The sequence below is a fragment of the Miniopterus schreibersii genome, assembly GCF_964146895.1.
Source record: "Miniopterus schreibersii genome assembly, chromosome: 6".
Lineage (NCBI taxonomy): Eukaryota > Metazoa > Chordata > Mammalia > Chiroptera > Miniopteridae > Miniopterus > Miniopterus schreibersii.
Window position 1 is genome coordinate 67,643,885 of NC_138107.1, and position 17,180 is coordinate 67,661,064.

General features: G+C 36.0%; 1 protein-coding gene across 1 annotated transcript in view; it reads right to left on the bottom strand.

The window, feature by feature from the left end:
* The window catches only part of THEMIS (thymocyte selection associated), a gene marked incomplete at both ends in the record, with an annotated part of 108,325 nt that extends 104,334 nt beyond the window's left edge, over window positions 1-3,991 (bottom strand). The window contains one exon of the mRNA XM_081141436.1: window positions 3,901-3,991. Within this exon, the coding sequence (XP_080997562.1) occupies window positions 3,901-3,991 (91 nt within the window). The remainder of the gene's footprint in view (window positions 1-3,900) is intronic.
* Window positions 3,992-17,180: the final 13,189 nt, after the last annotated feature.

The following is a 17,180-nucleotide window of genomic DNA, read 5'->3' on the forward strand; positions in this document are numbered from 1 at the left end:
AAGACAGTAAATAATAAACAAATAGAATCTCTAAAAGACAATATAAGAAAATATCTTCAAATGGGACTACATCAAACTAAAAAGTTTTTGCACAACAAAGGAAACCATCAATAAGATGAAAAGGCAACATACTGAATGTAGGAAGATATTCACCAATGATATATTTGATAAAGGGTTAATATCCAAGATTTAAAAAGAACTCAAACTCAACACCAGGAAAACTAACAATCCAATTAAAAAATGGGCAGAGGACAGGAATAGACACTTCTCCAAAGATGACATACAGATGGCCATCAGGCATATGAAAAGATGCTCAACGTCATTAATCATCAGAGAAATGCAAATTAAAACCACAATGAGATATCACCTCATACCTGTCAGAATGGCTATAATAAATCCACAAACAACAAATGTTGGCAAGAATGTAAAGAAAAGGGAACCTTTACGCACTGTTGGTGGGAATGCAGATAGGTGCAATCACTATAGAAAACAGTATGGACCTTCCTCAAAGAATTAGAAATGAAACTGCCTTATAACTCAGCGATTCCACTTCTTGGACTATAACTGAAGAAAGCCAAAACACTACTATATGCACCCCTATGTTCATTGCAGCATTATTTACAATAGCCAAGCTATGGAAGTTACCCAAGTGCCCATCAACAGACCAGTGCATAAAAAAAGTGGTGGTACATATATACAATGGAATTTTACTTGGCCAAAATAAAAGAACAAAATCTTACCACTTGCAACAGCATGGATGGACCCAGAGGGTATTATGCTAAGTGAAATGTCAGACAGAGAAAGACAAATACTATATGATCACAGTTATATTTGGAATCTAAAGAGCAAACTAAATGAAAAACCACGCGGAAAGAGACTCATGGATACAGAGATCAGATGACTGTCAGAGGGGAGGAGGATGGGGGACTGGGCGAAAAACATGAAGGCATTGAGGAGCACAAATAAGTAGTCACAAAATAGTCACGAGGATGTAAAGTACAGCATATGGAATGTAGTCAATAATACTGTAACTATGCACAGTTCCAGATGTGTACTTGAAACACTGGGGGGACTACTATGTAATGTATATTATTGTTTAACCACTATGCTGTATACCTGAAACTAATACAAAAGAATATTGACTGTAAACTGTAATTGAAAACAATTAGAAATTTAAAGTGAGAGCATATCTTCATGAACTTAGGGTAATAAAAATTTCTTTGACAACACATAAAAAAGAAAGCAATTGTAAACCAACTACACTACCACTAAAATTAAAATTTCCATTAAAAGACACCATTTTAAAAATGAAATATGAAGCTATAGACTGAAATAGACATTTGCAACAGGTAACTGATGAAGGGTCACAAAACCCAATATATATATATTTTTTGTTCAATCAATAAAAAAGTTTATAAAACCCAATAGAGAAATGGGCAAGAAACATGAACAATGTTTTCATAAAACAGCATCTCCAAAAGGACTTTAAATATATGAAAAGGTGCTCAATCTCATCAGTCACCAGGAGGTGCAAACTACAACCACTATACTCCAGAATAACTAAAATTATGAAGACTGATAACATCAAGGGTTGCCAGGGACATAGATTAATTAGCGTTTTCATACCCAGCCAGTGGAAATGTAAATTGATAAAACTACTAGGGAAAATTGTTTTTCATTATTCACCAAGGCTGAACATACATATAACATGACATGGCAAATCCACCTGTTTATATACCCAACTGAATGCATATACATGTGAACACACCTGTACAAAAATGTTCATGATGACATTACTGGTAACAACTCCAAACTAGGAATCATTTAAATGTCCAGTAGAAGTAGAATGCATAAAAAAGTGCGGTATATTTATTCAATGGAATATTACACACAAATGAAATGAATAAACTATATGGACCATCATGGATTAATTTTTTAAAGATGATGTTAAACATACATGCCAATCAGAAAAGGACACATGCTATAATTTTCCATCTATATAAAGCTTGTAACTGGATAGTGGCTTACAAGCTTTATAAAAGTCATGATAATGTCTATCTTTGCAGAGGGTGGAAGATAATGATTGAGAAAAGGTACAATATGAGATTTCTAGAATACATAACTTTTTATTTCTTGTCCAGTTTGGTGGTTACATAAATGTGCATACTTTGTAAAAATTCACCTAAATATACACTTTTTTCTAGCATAGTAGTAAAGTGTTTGAGGGGGGTCTGAAAGCAGAGGGAGACATACTATGTTCTTCTGTAAAACAATATAAAAATAGCAATTCTTCTGAAGTTAATCTACAAAAGCAATCCAATCCAATACAAATTCTAGTTGAATTTCTTAAATAACTGATTTCTTTAAAAACATATTTTAAAAGTCTATAAATAGCTAAGTCAACTTAGAAAAAAAAGAGCAAAAACAGGGAGTAGTCTACATATTAACACTTATTTCGGAGCCATAGTTACAAAAATAGGGTGATTTTGGCGTAACTGCGAAAAAAATAGACTAATGGAATAGAAGTGATATTTCAGAGACAGATTAATCCAGTAACTTAAAAGCAGCAACGCAAATCAATGGGGAAAGGATGGTTAGCTTAGTAAATGGTACTGGGAAGTTGGGTTTCTTATAGCGAAAAAAATAAAATTGGATCCCTCTGCACCTCAGAGCAAAGTGTCCTCCAAATGGATTAAAAACTATAGGAAATATAAAACTGAAAAGGTGATATACAGTAATATAGGAAAATATCTTTGTAATTTAGACATGTAGACCAACTTTCTATGCAAAGCCTCCATAACACAAACCATGACACAAAAACTGATTGGGGGCTGACTTATGAACAAAAAAAATATATTTCATAATATTGTATAAATGGAAAAATATGGTTTTATTTCAGATAATCAATTTACAAATAAACAAAACCCAATATTAAGCTGATGATAGCCTGCACCAACAGGTGAGTGTGTGTGTGTGTGTGTGTGTGTGTGTGTGTGTGTATTGGATCTGGCCTTTGTCAGTCTTATTTTATAATATGATATCTAAAACATTCTTTTGTCTACACACAGAAAAGATTTGCCTACCAACATGTCTTTAAGTTATTTTCCCAGTAGTTTTTCTGTATCTAATTTTATTACTGTCTGAATTCTACCACTATTACGACCAGAAATATATATTTGCTGAGAAAATGAATCTTTTTCTTGCATATATTCAAACTAACTGCTTAAAAAATTCTAGGGTAGATAGAATCTCTAGGCTTTAACATTCTTTTGCTGAATTAATATAGTAAGTTACATCAAAACACATTATTAATCGATAATCCAAATTGAATTCTGACTTTTCAACATACATTTTTTAAAGTATCTTGCGGTTAGAAACCATTAATTTCTATACCTTCAAATAAAAATGTCATTATTTTTAAAATTAGGAATTAGGTCCCTACAGAAAGAGTACAAGAAGCATTGACGTAGGCAACCTTGAGAAGTAGTTAAGAATTTGGTAAATTTTTCTTTCTAAGCATTGTTCTTTTAATAGTTACTTTTGTTTTAGAAAAACTAAATTTTATTTTTTATATTCTAAAACCATAAATATGGGTAACTTTTCACTATTTCATTACAACCAATTTCAAAGAAAAGGTAGAAGTAATTCACCATTTATGTAGAACTATTTGGAGGCCTATGAAATCTTGAGAAGCTTCACTCAGTTCCTTGCCTTTGTTCACCCCCCTCTCTTCTGCAACACTCTTGGGTCTTGACCATTGGTAAGTTAATTACTTTCTTTTATAATTACCTTCCCTTTAACAGAACTCATATATGTCCTATAAAAATTTCTTCCTTCAGTTCCCAAGAGTCTACACTATATAAGCACTTCTAACCAGCCAAGACATCAGATGGTGCTTACCTTCAAAGTAGATGCCAGACTGGATTTCTAGGACTCTGGGGAGGGTCCTGAGGTCAAGAGAGTGGACAAATTCTTCCAGTGACATTGCCATTGTTCTGACTTGCCTCTTGTGCAGACCTGGTACTTAGAGAAGCTTGTGTTTGCTGGGTGTCACTTGCCTGAAATTGCAGGCCCTGCTCATCCTTCCTCCCTCAGGCTGACAGGGATGTCACACTAGAGCACCACTGGGGTGGAGTAGTTCTATGTGGGGAAGGCAGTGAGGAGGGAGGGAGGGAGGAGATAGGGGACAAAAGGTGTGAGAGCTCTTTTTGTTCTAGTTGTGGCTTCATTTCCTTCTGACATTGAAGTAGAACAGGATGGGGGTGGGGTGAGCATGTCTAAACAGACATTGCCCAAAAAGTGAGATTTGATAAGTAGCTCGTTGTCTGTCGTAGGTCCAGGTGTGCAACCACAGTTTGGGGTCAGAGCTTCTTGTTGACCAGGAAAGAACAGGAATGCAAGACTAAAGCCTAATCTTAAACAAGGCACCATGTTAATTCTTTATCTCTTTAGTTCATGTCTAAAGTTTGGCTTTGTGCCTTGTTTGCATGCTCTGTGCTTTTATATTAAATTTGGTTCCAGAAGGGCTTTGTGTCAGCAATTTTCAGAAATCTGATACTCTGGAGAGAGAGGATCGAAACCACTTTTTATTCTTTCACATTAAAAATTTTGCTGAATCTTAAAGGAGAGTGGGACAGAGGTGCAATATGCAAAGTGATACAGTAAATTAATTCAGTAAATTAATATGAATTTTCTAATCTCCACGCTATAGTGAAAGTATCTAAATCTGTCATTAGCAAACCTGGATTTCCTGGGTTTAGCTCTGCTTCTGATACACAGGTTACTTCAGCCTTGTCTTTGCTGTTCCTTATTCGTCTCATTTATTAAATGGAAAAAACGTAGAAGGAATCAAATAAATTGTACAATTTCTTTGTAGGCTAAAATTCTACAGTTCTGATTCTGTGGTCCAAATTTAGGGTGGAAATTTCCCAAAGTCAAAGGGAGCTAGAGAAGCCTTATAAAAACAAATCTTAAACATTTTTCCCTCTCTATTCTTTGTTATTTAGCTGAAACAATGTTTTAGAGCTAGAGTATACAACTCAAGGCAATATTTTCTAAGTCTCTTTAAGGGTGAATAAAGGAAGGCTGGTTGGTATAGATACACGTGAAAGATGTTAAGAAGCTGCATCTATACTGGTTCCCTGGGTCTTATCCCACTTTTTCCTCTGCCATCCCCTCTGCCAAACAATCACTGAGGAAATCCAGGTCTATTGTTGATACATTTCTTTTCTATCTCTCCCCAAGCCTATGTAATGAAAGCCACTACTATCTCTTGACTATACTAAGGTAAATGTTCTTAGACTATCAAGTTTTAAAACCTCCTTCCTCACCATTTACTATAATCCAAAGAAGGAGAAATTGGTGTTTTATAAGCAAAATCATAGTATGTCTACTATAAGTGTTCACAACATTGCATGATCTCTAGTTGTAGTACCTTAATCACCTCACTTTTCCATCTTCAACTGGAGATATAATTATGTTCATTCTTAATTTATAAGAATGAGTATGAATTATTAGGTTAATCTGCAGATGTGAAACCTGTGGATATAGACGACTCACTGTTTGTAGACTTGATAAGATGCTGAAAACAGGACAGGGTCCAAGGCAGCAGGATCTGGAATATGTGGGCACTGTACCTAGTCTTTCACATTAACTCCCAAATCAGCAGTTGTAAGTGCTTCATTGAGTCAAAGCTCCTCTGGACGGCCATTGTTTAACATACTGCTGATCTATCTGCCCAGCCTCTGCTCATAACTTTCTTTCTCTTCAAACAATCAGCAGGGAAGACCCTCTCAGCTGTATCTGTATTGTACGATCACTTTGTGGACCATCACTGATTGAAGAGAAACCAACACAGATCAGCTGGGCCAACCAAATTCTCTTCCTTCAAAATTTAGAATTTGAACTAAAAGACATGCTGGAAATTATAAATTAACTTTAAAAGACCTAACCACAAACCTCTGCTTTTAAGACCTGTTTTTCCTAGTTTCCACATTCCAAAGGCCAAACGGTTCAACATTTCCTTAGATTACATAAAATATGATATGTTTCTAACAAATTTCTCCATTCTGCTTAAACTAGCATGAGTCAGCTTATCTCACTGGTATCTGAGAGAACCCTGATCCCTACACTTTCTAGTTAAGGTCCCCATTTCAAGACTCAGTCTTTAAGATTATTCATGGCTGGATTAATTTTAGATGCCATTTTCTTGGATTAGGCCCTAATTCCAGTATAAAGAGTGCCTCATCACCGGGTATGGCTCAGCGGTGGAGCATTGACCTAGGATCCAGGAGATCATGGTTCGATTCCCAGTCAGGGCACATACCTGGGTTTCAGGCTCCCCAGTGGGGGGCATGCAGGAGGCAGCCTATCAATGACTCTCTCATCACTGATGTTTCTCTCTCTCTCTCTCTCTCTCTCTGAAATCAATAAAGATATATTTTTTTAAAAAAAGAGTGCCTCATAGTTAACCCCAAACTGGCACAGACTCCCACCAGTAAAAATAAATAAATAAATCCATGTATAACACATGCCCCATGAGCAGCATTTAATCCTAAAGAAAAGGATTATCAACCTGATTCTGCAGGTAACAGTAATATTTTTTAGAGAAATTTTTATCTCGTCTACATCTCTGTAATGGCTGCTTGCAAGGAGAAAACCCTGAAAGTAGCAGTGATAACTGTGGCCCTTGGAAGTCTTATGCAAGAAAGATTATCCTGCAAAGAGCTGCACCCTTGATCACAGAGACTGATGCTAAGGATCGATATCTACATAAGGGCATTGGAACAACCCAGGTCTTCCCTTCCTCTTCAGCAGGGAGCCATAAAAAGTCCCTCACTCCCACCACCAGCAAAAAAGAACAATGTAAATATAAATCTTATAGATGTAAATATAAACCTTGAGTCTTCAAAATGTTCCATTTGTGAACCTGTGTGTCTACAAATGGGGTGGAGCTCATAAATCTTGATGTGGTTAAACTCATATTGGACCAGACTCAGTATTTCCTGCTGTATTAGCTGAAAGTAACAGCAACTGATTCCAGGTAGATTAACCTGAAGAGTCAAATTATTATAAGGTTTCAGAATTGTTTAAAGGCAAGCTTGCAGCTGGGGATCAGGTAAAAACTAGAACTACAAATCAAAAAGACATCTGGAACTTAAAGTGTTCTCTCATCATCTTTCATTTTTATTTTCTCTGCAAGTCTTAAAGAGTCCAAGTAACACTTTCACATTCACTCAGCTCGTTTGTAATAGAGGTGGAACTGAAATCCAAATCTTTTGACTTCTGGGTTTGAGCAATTACTACTTCACTTTACTCTCAACCTTGAAAGCAACTAAAATCAGCTATGCAAATCTAATTGCTTCCATGTTTTACTAATTGGTAAATTGCACCAAATGAATACATATTAAATGAGGTTGATGAATAGTTGCTTGAAGGCCCAGATAATTACCACCTCCCTTCTGTCTGCTTCTTTTCTAACACAGTGTAGTAGATGGAGTCATTGACCACGATGTTCTTTAGCCCTGATTCTGCACCACACTAGGCAGAGCATAAGAAAGTCATTTAAATTCTCCAAGTCTCACTTTCTCATCTTTAAAATAAGATAGTAATCATATCAACCACAGAGCATTGCTGTGAGAGGGAAATGAGATATTGTACATTCATGACACCCATAATGGACCAGGACTTGGTAAACCTTTTGATGGCTCTAGAGCTATTAGTACCAATATTTCCATGTCAGTCCTCCAAAAACCTCTGCCATTCCATCTCTAGTTCTAAACACAAATCCAATGGCCTTGAGTATTCTTAAAGAAAGGCTATTGATAAAAACAATTTTTCCCTGTTTGTTGTGGAGGAGGGGGTGTGGTAAACAGATAAACTGACATTCACCGATGACCTAATCCAAGTGTCAAAGTTTGGTTTCCCAAAGAGAACGGCCAGTATTTCTGTGCAGCTGTCAAGCCTTCAATTTACACAGGTGCAACAGCACCTGCTGAATTAACCTGTGGCATTTGCCCAAGCCAACCTCTGCCAAAAACAAATCTCTCTTGTCCTAGCATGCTGAATAAGAGATAGGGATGCATTAAACATTTACTGAGATATTTCAAGATAGTCTCAGATAACAGGAAGTGTTTTGAGATTTATTTGGCATACTTTAAGTACACATAAGACAGTAGAAGATACACAGGGAGTATTCCTGAGATTTTTTTTCTTTTCAATAAACTCCTGTAACTTTTACACTATAATTTATTTTTAAAGAGGCATCAGAGTTTTCTGGGTGCCATATAAAATATCAAATAAATGTTTTCACCCAGATAAGCACTATTAAAAGGAAAGGAGACTGAATTCATTTAAATACATTTGCAAAAGATTGATTTTCCCAAAGGACAGTGTACATATCCTATTTCTTTAATTATTCTTGAAGTTTTGCCTATCAACTGACAATTTCCCACAGAGAGAAGCAAAACAGCCTGGCTTTCCTGACACCAAAAAGTTATAATAATACTAGAATGAAAACTGGTTTGTCATTTTCCTTACCTGTTCTAATGTCTGAGTTACTGGGAGTCAGAAATGAAATATCCCCCACTCAACTCAACTATGTTCACAGTTGCTAAGAATATATTAAACTGAAAGTTAAATTCAAAGTCAACTTTTAGTTTTTAAATATTGTATACTCATTAGCTCTAAGTAACCAGTACAATGAGTTGTACAAAATTAGAATATGATACAGTTATATTTGCTTTCTTTTCCTGCTTTACTTTTTTACGCTTCTCTGAAACCTAGAACCTGCCATCTGGCTGTTAACAGCAGGGTTTCTCAGCAATGCATTCACATCTGATTAAGCCCTCCCCAACCCCTGCACTAAGCCTAAATCACCAGCCCCCAATATTCTTTCTATCTTAGCATAGTTTTTCTTTAGAAGCTGTGGTTTGTTTCTTGTCAATGATCTTGGTTCAGGTCCTCCTGAACCTGGTCCTCCTTCAAAAGCAATGATCTCTGTTGAAGAGTGGTGGTGGTTATACACTATGAATGTACTTAACGCACAACATTGTGAATTGCATACCTAAAAATGGTTAAAATCTTAATGTTGTATATATTTTATCATACAAAAAAGTATTTAATTCTAACTTACATTTCTAGGTAGTAGATGAGCTGGCTTCCTGGGAGGCCCTGACCTTTTTTATCTAATAGGTCCACTATCTCTATATCTTAGTATACCAAAGGCAAAGGCATTTTGTACGAATTGAATTACAAGTATACAAAATAAAACTGTGTTTATACTCTTTCCCTTCTCCTTCAAGAGATGCAGTATAACTTCTCTCCCCTTGAATTTTTGTGGCTTATGATTGACTCTCTTAAAACCAATAGAATGTGTCAAATGTGTAAATTGCGAGGCTAAATTATTAAAGTCAATTTATCTTTTTCTCTGCTTGCCCACACTCTCATGTTGGCTTCCTCAACTACCGTGAGGCCACCATGCTGTAAGGAAGCCCCAACAAGACCACAGAGAGAGAGAGACCAATGGAGAAGCTCTAAGACTACATAGAGAGAGATGCAGCCCTCAACTGTTCACATTCAGTCACTATCTGACTGCAAATCCATGAGACTCTAAGCCAGAAATCCACAGTCAAGCCCTTCCCAAATTCCAGACTCACCAAAACCATGAGAGACAAAATTACTGTTGTCAATTCTGATTAATAAATTATTATGCAATGAGAGAGAAATGGAACAGAATTAGTACATGAAAACGGGATGCCATAATAAAAACCAAATATATGTGATACTGGGTCTTGGACCATGCAGAAATTATCAGAGCCTTGAAGAGACTATTAAGAAAAGTCTAAAGAGCCTGAAGAATTTAGCAGAATCTTAAAAGAACTGAAGAAGGCTAGCTGTGAAAGCTTAAAGGAAAGTGAGAGACATACAGGGTGTTCCCCCAAAATGTATACACACTTTAACAGCTGATAGCTCAATTTTAAAATGAAATGTATTTTAATAAACAGTGCCCTTATAATTATTCAAAGTGTGTATATATATATTTTGGGGGGTCACCCTATAGTAGAGGTTAAGGAAAGGAGATCCTATCATGTAGTGACAAAAAGTTGAACGAAGCTGTCATCTGAGGTAACTTGGACAATGGGAAATGTATTCAATGAATTTAGTGATCTAGCTAAGGAGATTTCCAGGCCCAGGGTTGAGAGTGCTGCCTGGTTTCTTCTAGCTGCTTATTACAAAATGAGAGAACAAATTAGTTCTAAAGAACAAATTATTCAGGTTTTGAATTGGATTTGAGAGTATTTAAAGGGCCCCCGAATGTTCTTTTGATCTAGCAAAAGCCTCTCTAATAAAGGGTCTCAGGGCAAAGATCACTGTAAAATGTGACTATGGAGTTATCCAAAAGACCTAAGGCAGTGCCTCATGGTAAATTTCAGACAAACAGAAAGGCCTCAGAAGAACTTAGGGCATGGCTTTCAGTTAAATAAAAGGAGTTCTAAAAATCTTAAGGCCATTGTCCCTTAGCAGTCTCATAAGTAAACCCAAGAGAGAAAGGAGATTTTCCTTAAGAGATCTGTGGTTGTGGATTTTGACTAATGAGGCAGATTAGAAATTAATAGACAGGAGGCCTGTAGCATTTGAACAGAGTTGTATTCAAGAACACTGAAAATTTCCAAAGGCAGAAAGCTGAATGATAACACTAATCAAATGCAAATACAGGCTCCGGCTCATTTTGCATGCTTCCTGCCACAGGAAGGAAATCAGCTATTCTCCAAAAAGTTCTGGTTTCTTTTATTGAAGGATGGTGCTAGAAACCAAGACCTGAGTACTAGGTGTATTTATTGCTACTGGGGTGTAATTGCTTCTAGGCCATCTCAAATAACAAAGCAAAGAAATACATGGGTGTGTAGTTTTACATACACACACGAATATTTATAGTAAGCTAAACATGAGTTCATAGTGATGTCTTAAATGCTAACCTATTATTATTTACTTGTTTCCCATGGAAGTATGGGATAACAAGTCTGATATCGCTATTGTCAAGGTAAGAAACATTCAAACCTGTAGAGAATTCTTGTAAGAGTTTATCTGTGCCCTACTGATGACAGGCAGAAAGCAAAATCTGAAATGCTCCGAAGAATGACATTTTTGGAGCTTCTTTTATACATGTGGAATTAAGGAGGGAATGTAAGGAAGACTATATGAAAGTGGACATAGGAAAGACAGGGAAATCTCTATGACTGGATTACAGGATAGTTAACAAGATTATGTGCTCTCTGGAGGGTGGTTACTTTTGAATTGCAAAGGATCTAAAAAGGAGGCATTTCAAAGGTGTGTTAACCCTACCTGGGTAAAAACAACAGGACAAAGATAATCTTTTACTAGGGAAGTTATAGGCTTGAGACATGACTAACCACCATGAACTATCCAGTTTAGGAATTTCTGATCAGATTACCCTGTAAGGTTACTTTCAATTAGATTTATTACAGAGCCTCTTTTTTATCCAGACTATACACGTATACCGGTATTGAAAAATTAAGTGAATGGATGACTGATTTTAAGCCTTTGGCAAGAAATATATAAGATGAGATGAGCCTGTAGCATTTTGTAGTGCCAGAAAGAAAGTACTCAAACACACAAAACAAGCACACACAGGCACACACACTGACACACACACACATACTCTCTCAATGATGGAGTATGTCAAAGGGACACAGGAGCCAACTAAAAGTCTCAATGGCCAAATCTGGAAACAATTTGAAAAAAAACCACATAGTACTGAAATATAACCCAAAGTACAAAGTAAATATTAATGAGCTCACACCCATATTAAAAATGATTAAATAGATGGAGGAAAATACAAATATTCCAATCAGAAGAATTCCAAATAATTTTTATAAATATTCCCCTTCAAGAAGGTAGAGCATAACACTCCATGCTTTAATGACTTCCTTTCAAAGAGTACAGTTTGAAAAAGGGCAAAGGCTAACTTTACAAGTGAAAAAACCTAACAAAACACTACTTTAATAGGTAATAAAACTCAACGTCACATTACACCAATAAGTCATGCTGATAGTGTGGACCCTTGATATGATGTAATACGAATAGCACTTCATCTTTAGAGGTTTTTCCCCCCAAAAACCCATAACTCCAGTTTAATAATGAGAAAAATCAGACAAATCATAATTGCGGGGCATTTAAAAAATACCTGACCAGTACCCCTCAAAAGACAAGGCAAGTCTGAAAATTTGCCATGGTGAAAGAGACATAAATGAATGTAATATGGTATCCTGGATAGGATCCTGGCATACTGAAAAAACATTAGAAAACAACTAAGAAAATCTGAAAACAATATCAGGTTTAGTTAATAATACTCTATCAATATTGGCTTCTTAATTGTGACAAGTGTGTGTAGTAAAGTAAAATGTTAATAATGGGAAATTAGGCACAAATGAGAATTCTTTGTATAACTTCTGTAATTCTTCTATAAATCTAAAACTATTCTAAAATAAAAAGTTTGTTTAAAAAAAGACATTATGAGAGGAATTGGATCATCTGAAAAACATCACAGAGTTACTATATCAATTCTGGATTACCTACTGCTAAATGTCTTACTACATCAGGAAAATCTCCCTGTTGTTAAATTACCCCTGATGTAATTATCTAATCCTCCCCAGGAGAGCAAAAGCAATGATAAATAGGCATGTGAGAGAATGCAGGGCTGAGAAAAGAAAGGACTAAGTTCTTTCAGAAGCAGGACCATTATCTTAGGTACTCAGATCAAGAATATTAAGAAAACACAGTGAGTAGACTCTAGAAACAACCTGAGGTAGCAAATTGAGTTTGGAAGTAAAAAGGGAGAAGTCCAACGCTGATGGAATATTTGGGAGGAATTTTTAGATTTGGTGTGGAAGGAGGATAGTTGGACATAAAAGGTCATATTGCATAGTCAAGAATCCCTAAACTTACCTGTAATCCTCAGATAATCATTTCAGTTTGGCAGTCCCTACCATCTGCAGGGCAAAGGAGGTGATAAATCTGGCCGTCCCTTGTTTGTCTTTGGAGATTTTGTGCATTTCTGAGCAGCAGCCACAGAGGCCCATTTCCCACGTGAATATCTCAAGAGACTTCACAGAAAGGGTCTGGGCCCCTCTTATTCACTGTTTGGGTGATTCAAAGTTACTGTTCAAGGTCAAGGATGCCTCATTCACTTCATCAATTAAAGGAGCAAAGAGGAACTGGATTTATGTTAGAAACACAGATATTAGAAATAGGAAAGCAGAATGTGGTAACTAAGAAAAGCCCATAACCCCAGCAGTGAGGGTATGATGACTCAGAGGGAAGATGCTATTACGAAGGAATACCCCCAAACAAGTCACTACAAATAGGATTTAATTTATGTTTGCTTCTGGTTATAACTCATTCTCTAGAAGCCCCTAAAGGTCATACTTACATCATTCCTCACCGGGTTTTAATGGTGGGAGGGATAGGTGCAATTGTGGTCTTCAACTTTGACACCCTAGGAATAAAAGGGGTTCTATGGATGCACAATTCATTTTACTTCCTTTCTTAGAAAACCCTATGTCTCATTTCATAAATTAAAAACATGGCAAGATATATTTAATTGTAATTTCTTCCTCGGCCTATGTAAAGTTCAATCTGCAACAATTTCAGAGTGTTTCGTTTTAATGACTGAAATGTGTATTCAATTCCTATAAAAATCCAAAGCTTCATTCTGAATGCAGTTGACATTCTCTAGCACATCATTTAAATTTCTCCCAGTAATTTTCTGCCTTCTGTGAGACAGTAATGTTACACTGCCTCCAGGCATTTTGCATATTTTGTTGATTTTAACATTTAAAGTCCTGGTGGTTTTTACTCTCTCATTATGTCCCTGTGCATGACCCACAATTCCCTCTACTCTTCTCTAGGAAGCAGTGAGAAAGTTGAAATTATTTGTGTGAGTTTAAGAAGTAATTTCTCTGAGATGGAGACCGATGAGACTTTGAGACAGAAACTCTGATGAAGTTATCAGGAATCAGGAAGTTTTTTCTGGTTATAAGGGCTATGAGGATATTATAATTGAATTCTTCTAACTACTACATAGAAGTCTTCCAAATAAAATGCAAGTTGAGGACTAGAATTAAATTTAGCACTTAAGGAAACAAAAAATAAATTTATAAAGCCACCACATTATTTAAAATTTCTTAGGCAAAATAATAAGGAAAGCACGGGGAAAATGACAGACTTTGATTTTTCAAAAGTAAAGTATCACATGGAGAAAAAATATTTGAATGAAAACAGAAAAGAATAAGCTAATCTGACCAAAAGGCAATGTCAAGAGCCATTATGTCTATTAACATTTTCAAGATACCTCCATTCCAATGTATTAATATGAAAAGAAATGTAACAGTGGGGAATTGTAACCCACCTCACCATTCTTTCGACATTGTTTCTGTAAATGCTGACTCTGACTAATGTGCGGCTTGAAGATTAACGGCATGTTTTTATAAGAATCCTAGGAGCTAACTTCAGAAGATACAGACTCTACCTTTAGTCATCCCAGCCCTAGGAGAACGCTGACCTTCACATGTAAAACCAGGATGACAAAGACCAAGATGATGAAAACCAGGAGGATTCACAACAGAGCATCACTTGACCAGTTTCAAGGTCCTTATCAGAATAGGCTGCTGGCCTGCACGTAGAGAACTTTTCAAACCCCTCCCCTTGATTTCTTTGTTCTGCTTTCCCTCTCCCTCCTTATAAAAACCTCTGCCTGCAGTGAGGTGGAGAGATGGGATTTGTGACAAGAATCCTCCATCTTTTCAGGTGGCTGACACTTGAATAAACCTCTTTTCTTTTTAACCAGAACCTGTCTCATGTGTTTGGCTTTTGTGGCAGCCAAACCTTGGTTTTGTTTACAGAAAGGGTCTATTATCTACTTGCCAACATACATAAATATTACATATTTTACTATATATTTTACACCATAATCTCTAGACTATGATACATATTTCCAGGTACTTTTAAACTTTTGTAAGGTGTTTTCTTGAATTTAGAGAGAGAAAGAAAGGGGGAGAAAGGGAGAGAGACATTGACTTTTTGTTCCACTTATTTATGCCTTTATTGGTCCATTCCCATATGTGCCCCAACCGGGAATCAAACTTGTAACCTTGGCATATTGTATCAGGATGGCACTCTAACCAACCGAGCTACCCAGCCAAGGCTAAACTTTAAATAATAATAATCTTTGTAAGTATTTTCATTTTTAATCTTCACCCCTCATTTCTTTTCATCCATCTGTTTTCTTTGGCCTAGATCTTTTTCATTTATCAATGCATTGATCCACTTATCAAATACTCACTGAGAAATGCCACTGGGGCACATTAAAGATGGCCACAAATCCTTTGACACTTTTCAAATTGCAAGTTGGAAGTCTTTTCCCCCTCCTTTTGAATCTAGGTGGGTTCTGTAACTGCTTTGGCCAATTAGAATAATTGACCGAGCAGAATTAATATTGTTCTATATTTTGAGACATGTCTTAAGAGACTGGAAACTTCTACTTCCTATTTCTTGAAATGCTTGTTCTGGAGGAATTCTGTTACCATGTAAGAAGTTTGATGCACCTAAGTCAACCATGGTATGAAAAACCCCAAGTTAGCCACATGAAGAGGCATGCGAAAAGAGATGGCCAATTAGCCCTGGTGACAGACATACAGGTGAGAAAGCTTTTTTACAACTCCAGCCATAAGCCATCTGATTGCAGTCATATGAATAACATCAGGAAACAACTAACCACCTGAGCTTGTCAAAACCCAGAAGAGATAAAAATGTCTTTTTTTTATTTTAAGCAAACTCAGTTTGAAAGTAGATTATTATATATAATTAAATAATTGAACAACCATTCCCAACATTAAGTCTGGGAAGATACAATGAAAAGTAAAACAAGAACCCCTCCTTCAAAACAAAAGTAGAAAACAGTTTTAATTAACATTATGAGAAGTAGTTAAAAAGCAACTAATTCTACAGGGACATAGAGGAATAAGGGATTAATTAGGGCTAGGATCAGGTTTCATAAAAGGTTACTCTTGAAGAGGTGAGTTGGACTGTGTGAATAACAAATTCTCTGACTCTCAGTTTCTGTATTTGTAAATCTTATAAAAATTAAATAGTTTAATTATGTAAAATACTGAAAATATGGTCTGGTCCATAGTAAGTGATTAATATATATTAGCTGCTATTATTATTATTATCATAATTATTATTATCAGCAGCAGTAGCAGTGGCAAATACCTCCATCCCAAGATGTAACTAAAAAGACTGTTAACACTGTTCATTCTGCTGACTGTTGGTCGGCGAGTAGTCCATAGTTATGATTCTGCCTCTTATACTAATGTTCTTCTGAGCATCTTGATCTCCAACAACCATTAAGCAGCTGTGTTGCTGCAAGTCATACTAGTCTGTCTAAAGTCACTGTTTCTAACTAGTATATAACAGGAAAACATTACAGCATAAGGTTTAAGAGTGGGTTCAAATCTTGTTTCAGACATATATTGGTTGCGTGACTTTCTGTGCATCAGCTGTCTCCTCTTCAAAACTAAATTTAATTATTTACCTCAAGAAGTGATAGTGAGGATGAAATGGTATAATACATGTAAAGTCCTTAGCACATAGTGTTGAATAAATGTTGGTTGTTATTGTCATTCTTATTACTACCACTGGCAAGTAAAAATAACGCAGTTCTTACTCCATGCTAGTCATTTTCATATATTATTCATCATCTTAATAACCTCTGATCATAATTATTATTATTTCTATGAGAAAGTTGAGGTTCAGAAACAAATACTTTTCTTCTGTCACCTAGCAAGGAACTAATTAAGTCACACTTTAATCCACATCTGGCTGATTCAAAACCTCATTCCTTTTCTATGTAATTTCTTTTTGAAAAAACAAAAACAATAATACTTACCATAAACAGGAATTAACACACATTCTCACTTTATTAGGGTTGACAGATTTAAAAAGTAAAAATAAAAAATATGCATTGTTTGTGTGAAATTCAAATTTAACTGGATGTCTTGTAATTATCTGATATCACGTCTTTAGGTCTTTTTAGCTGTTAAGCCTAAAAGCATTTTTGCTTTTTCCTAACCATTGAAACTCCAGGGACCTTCCCTTTTGAC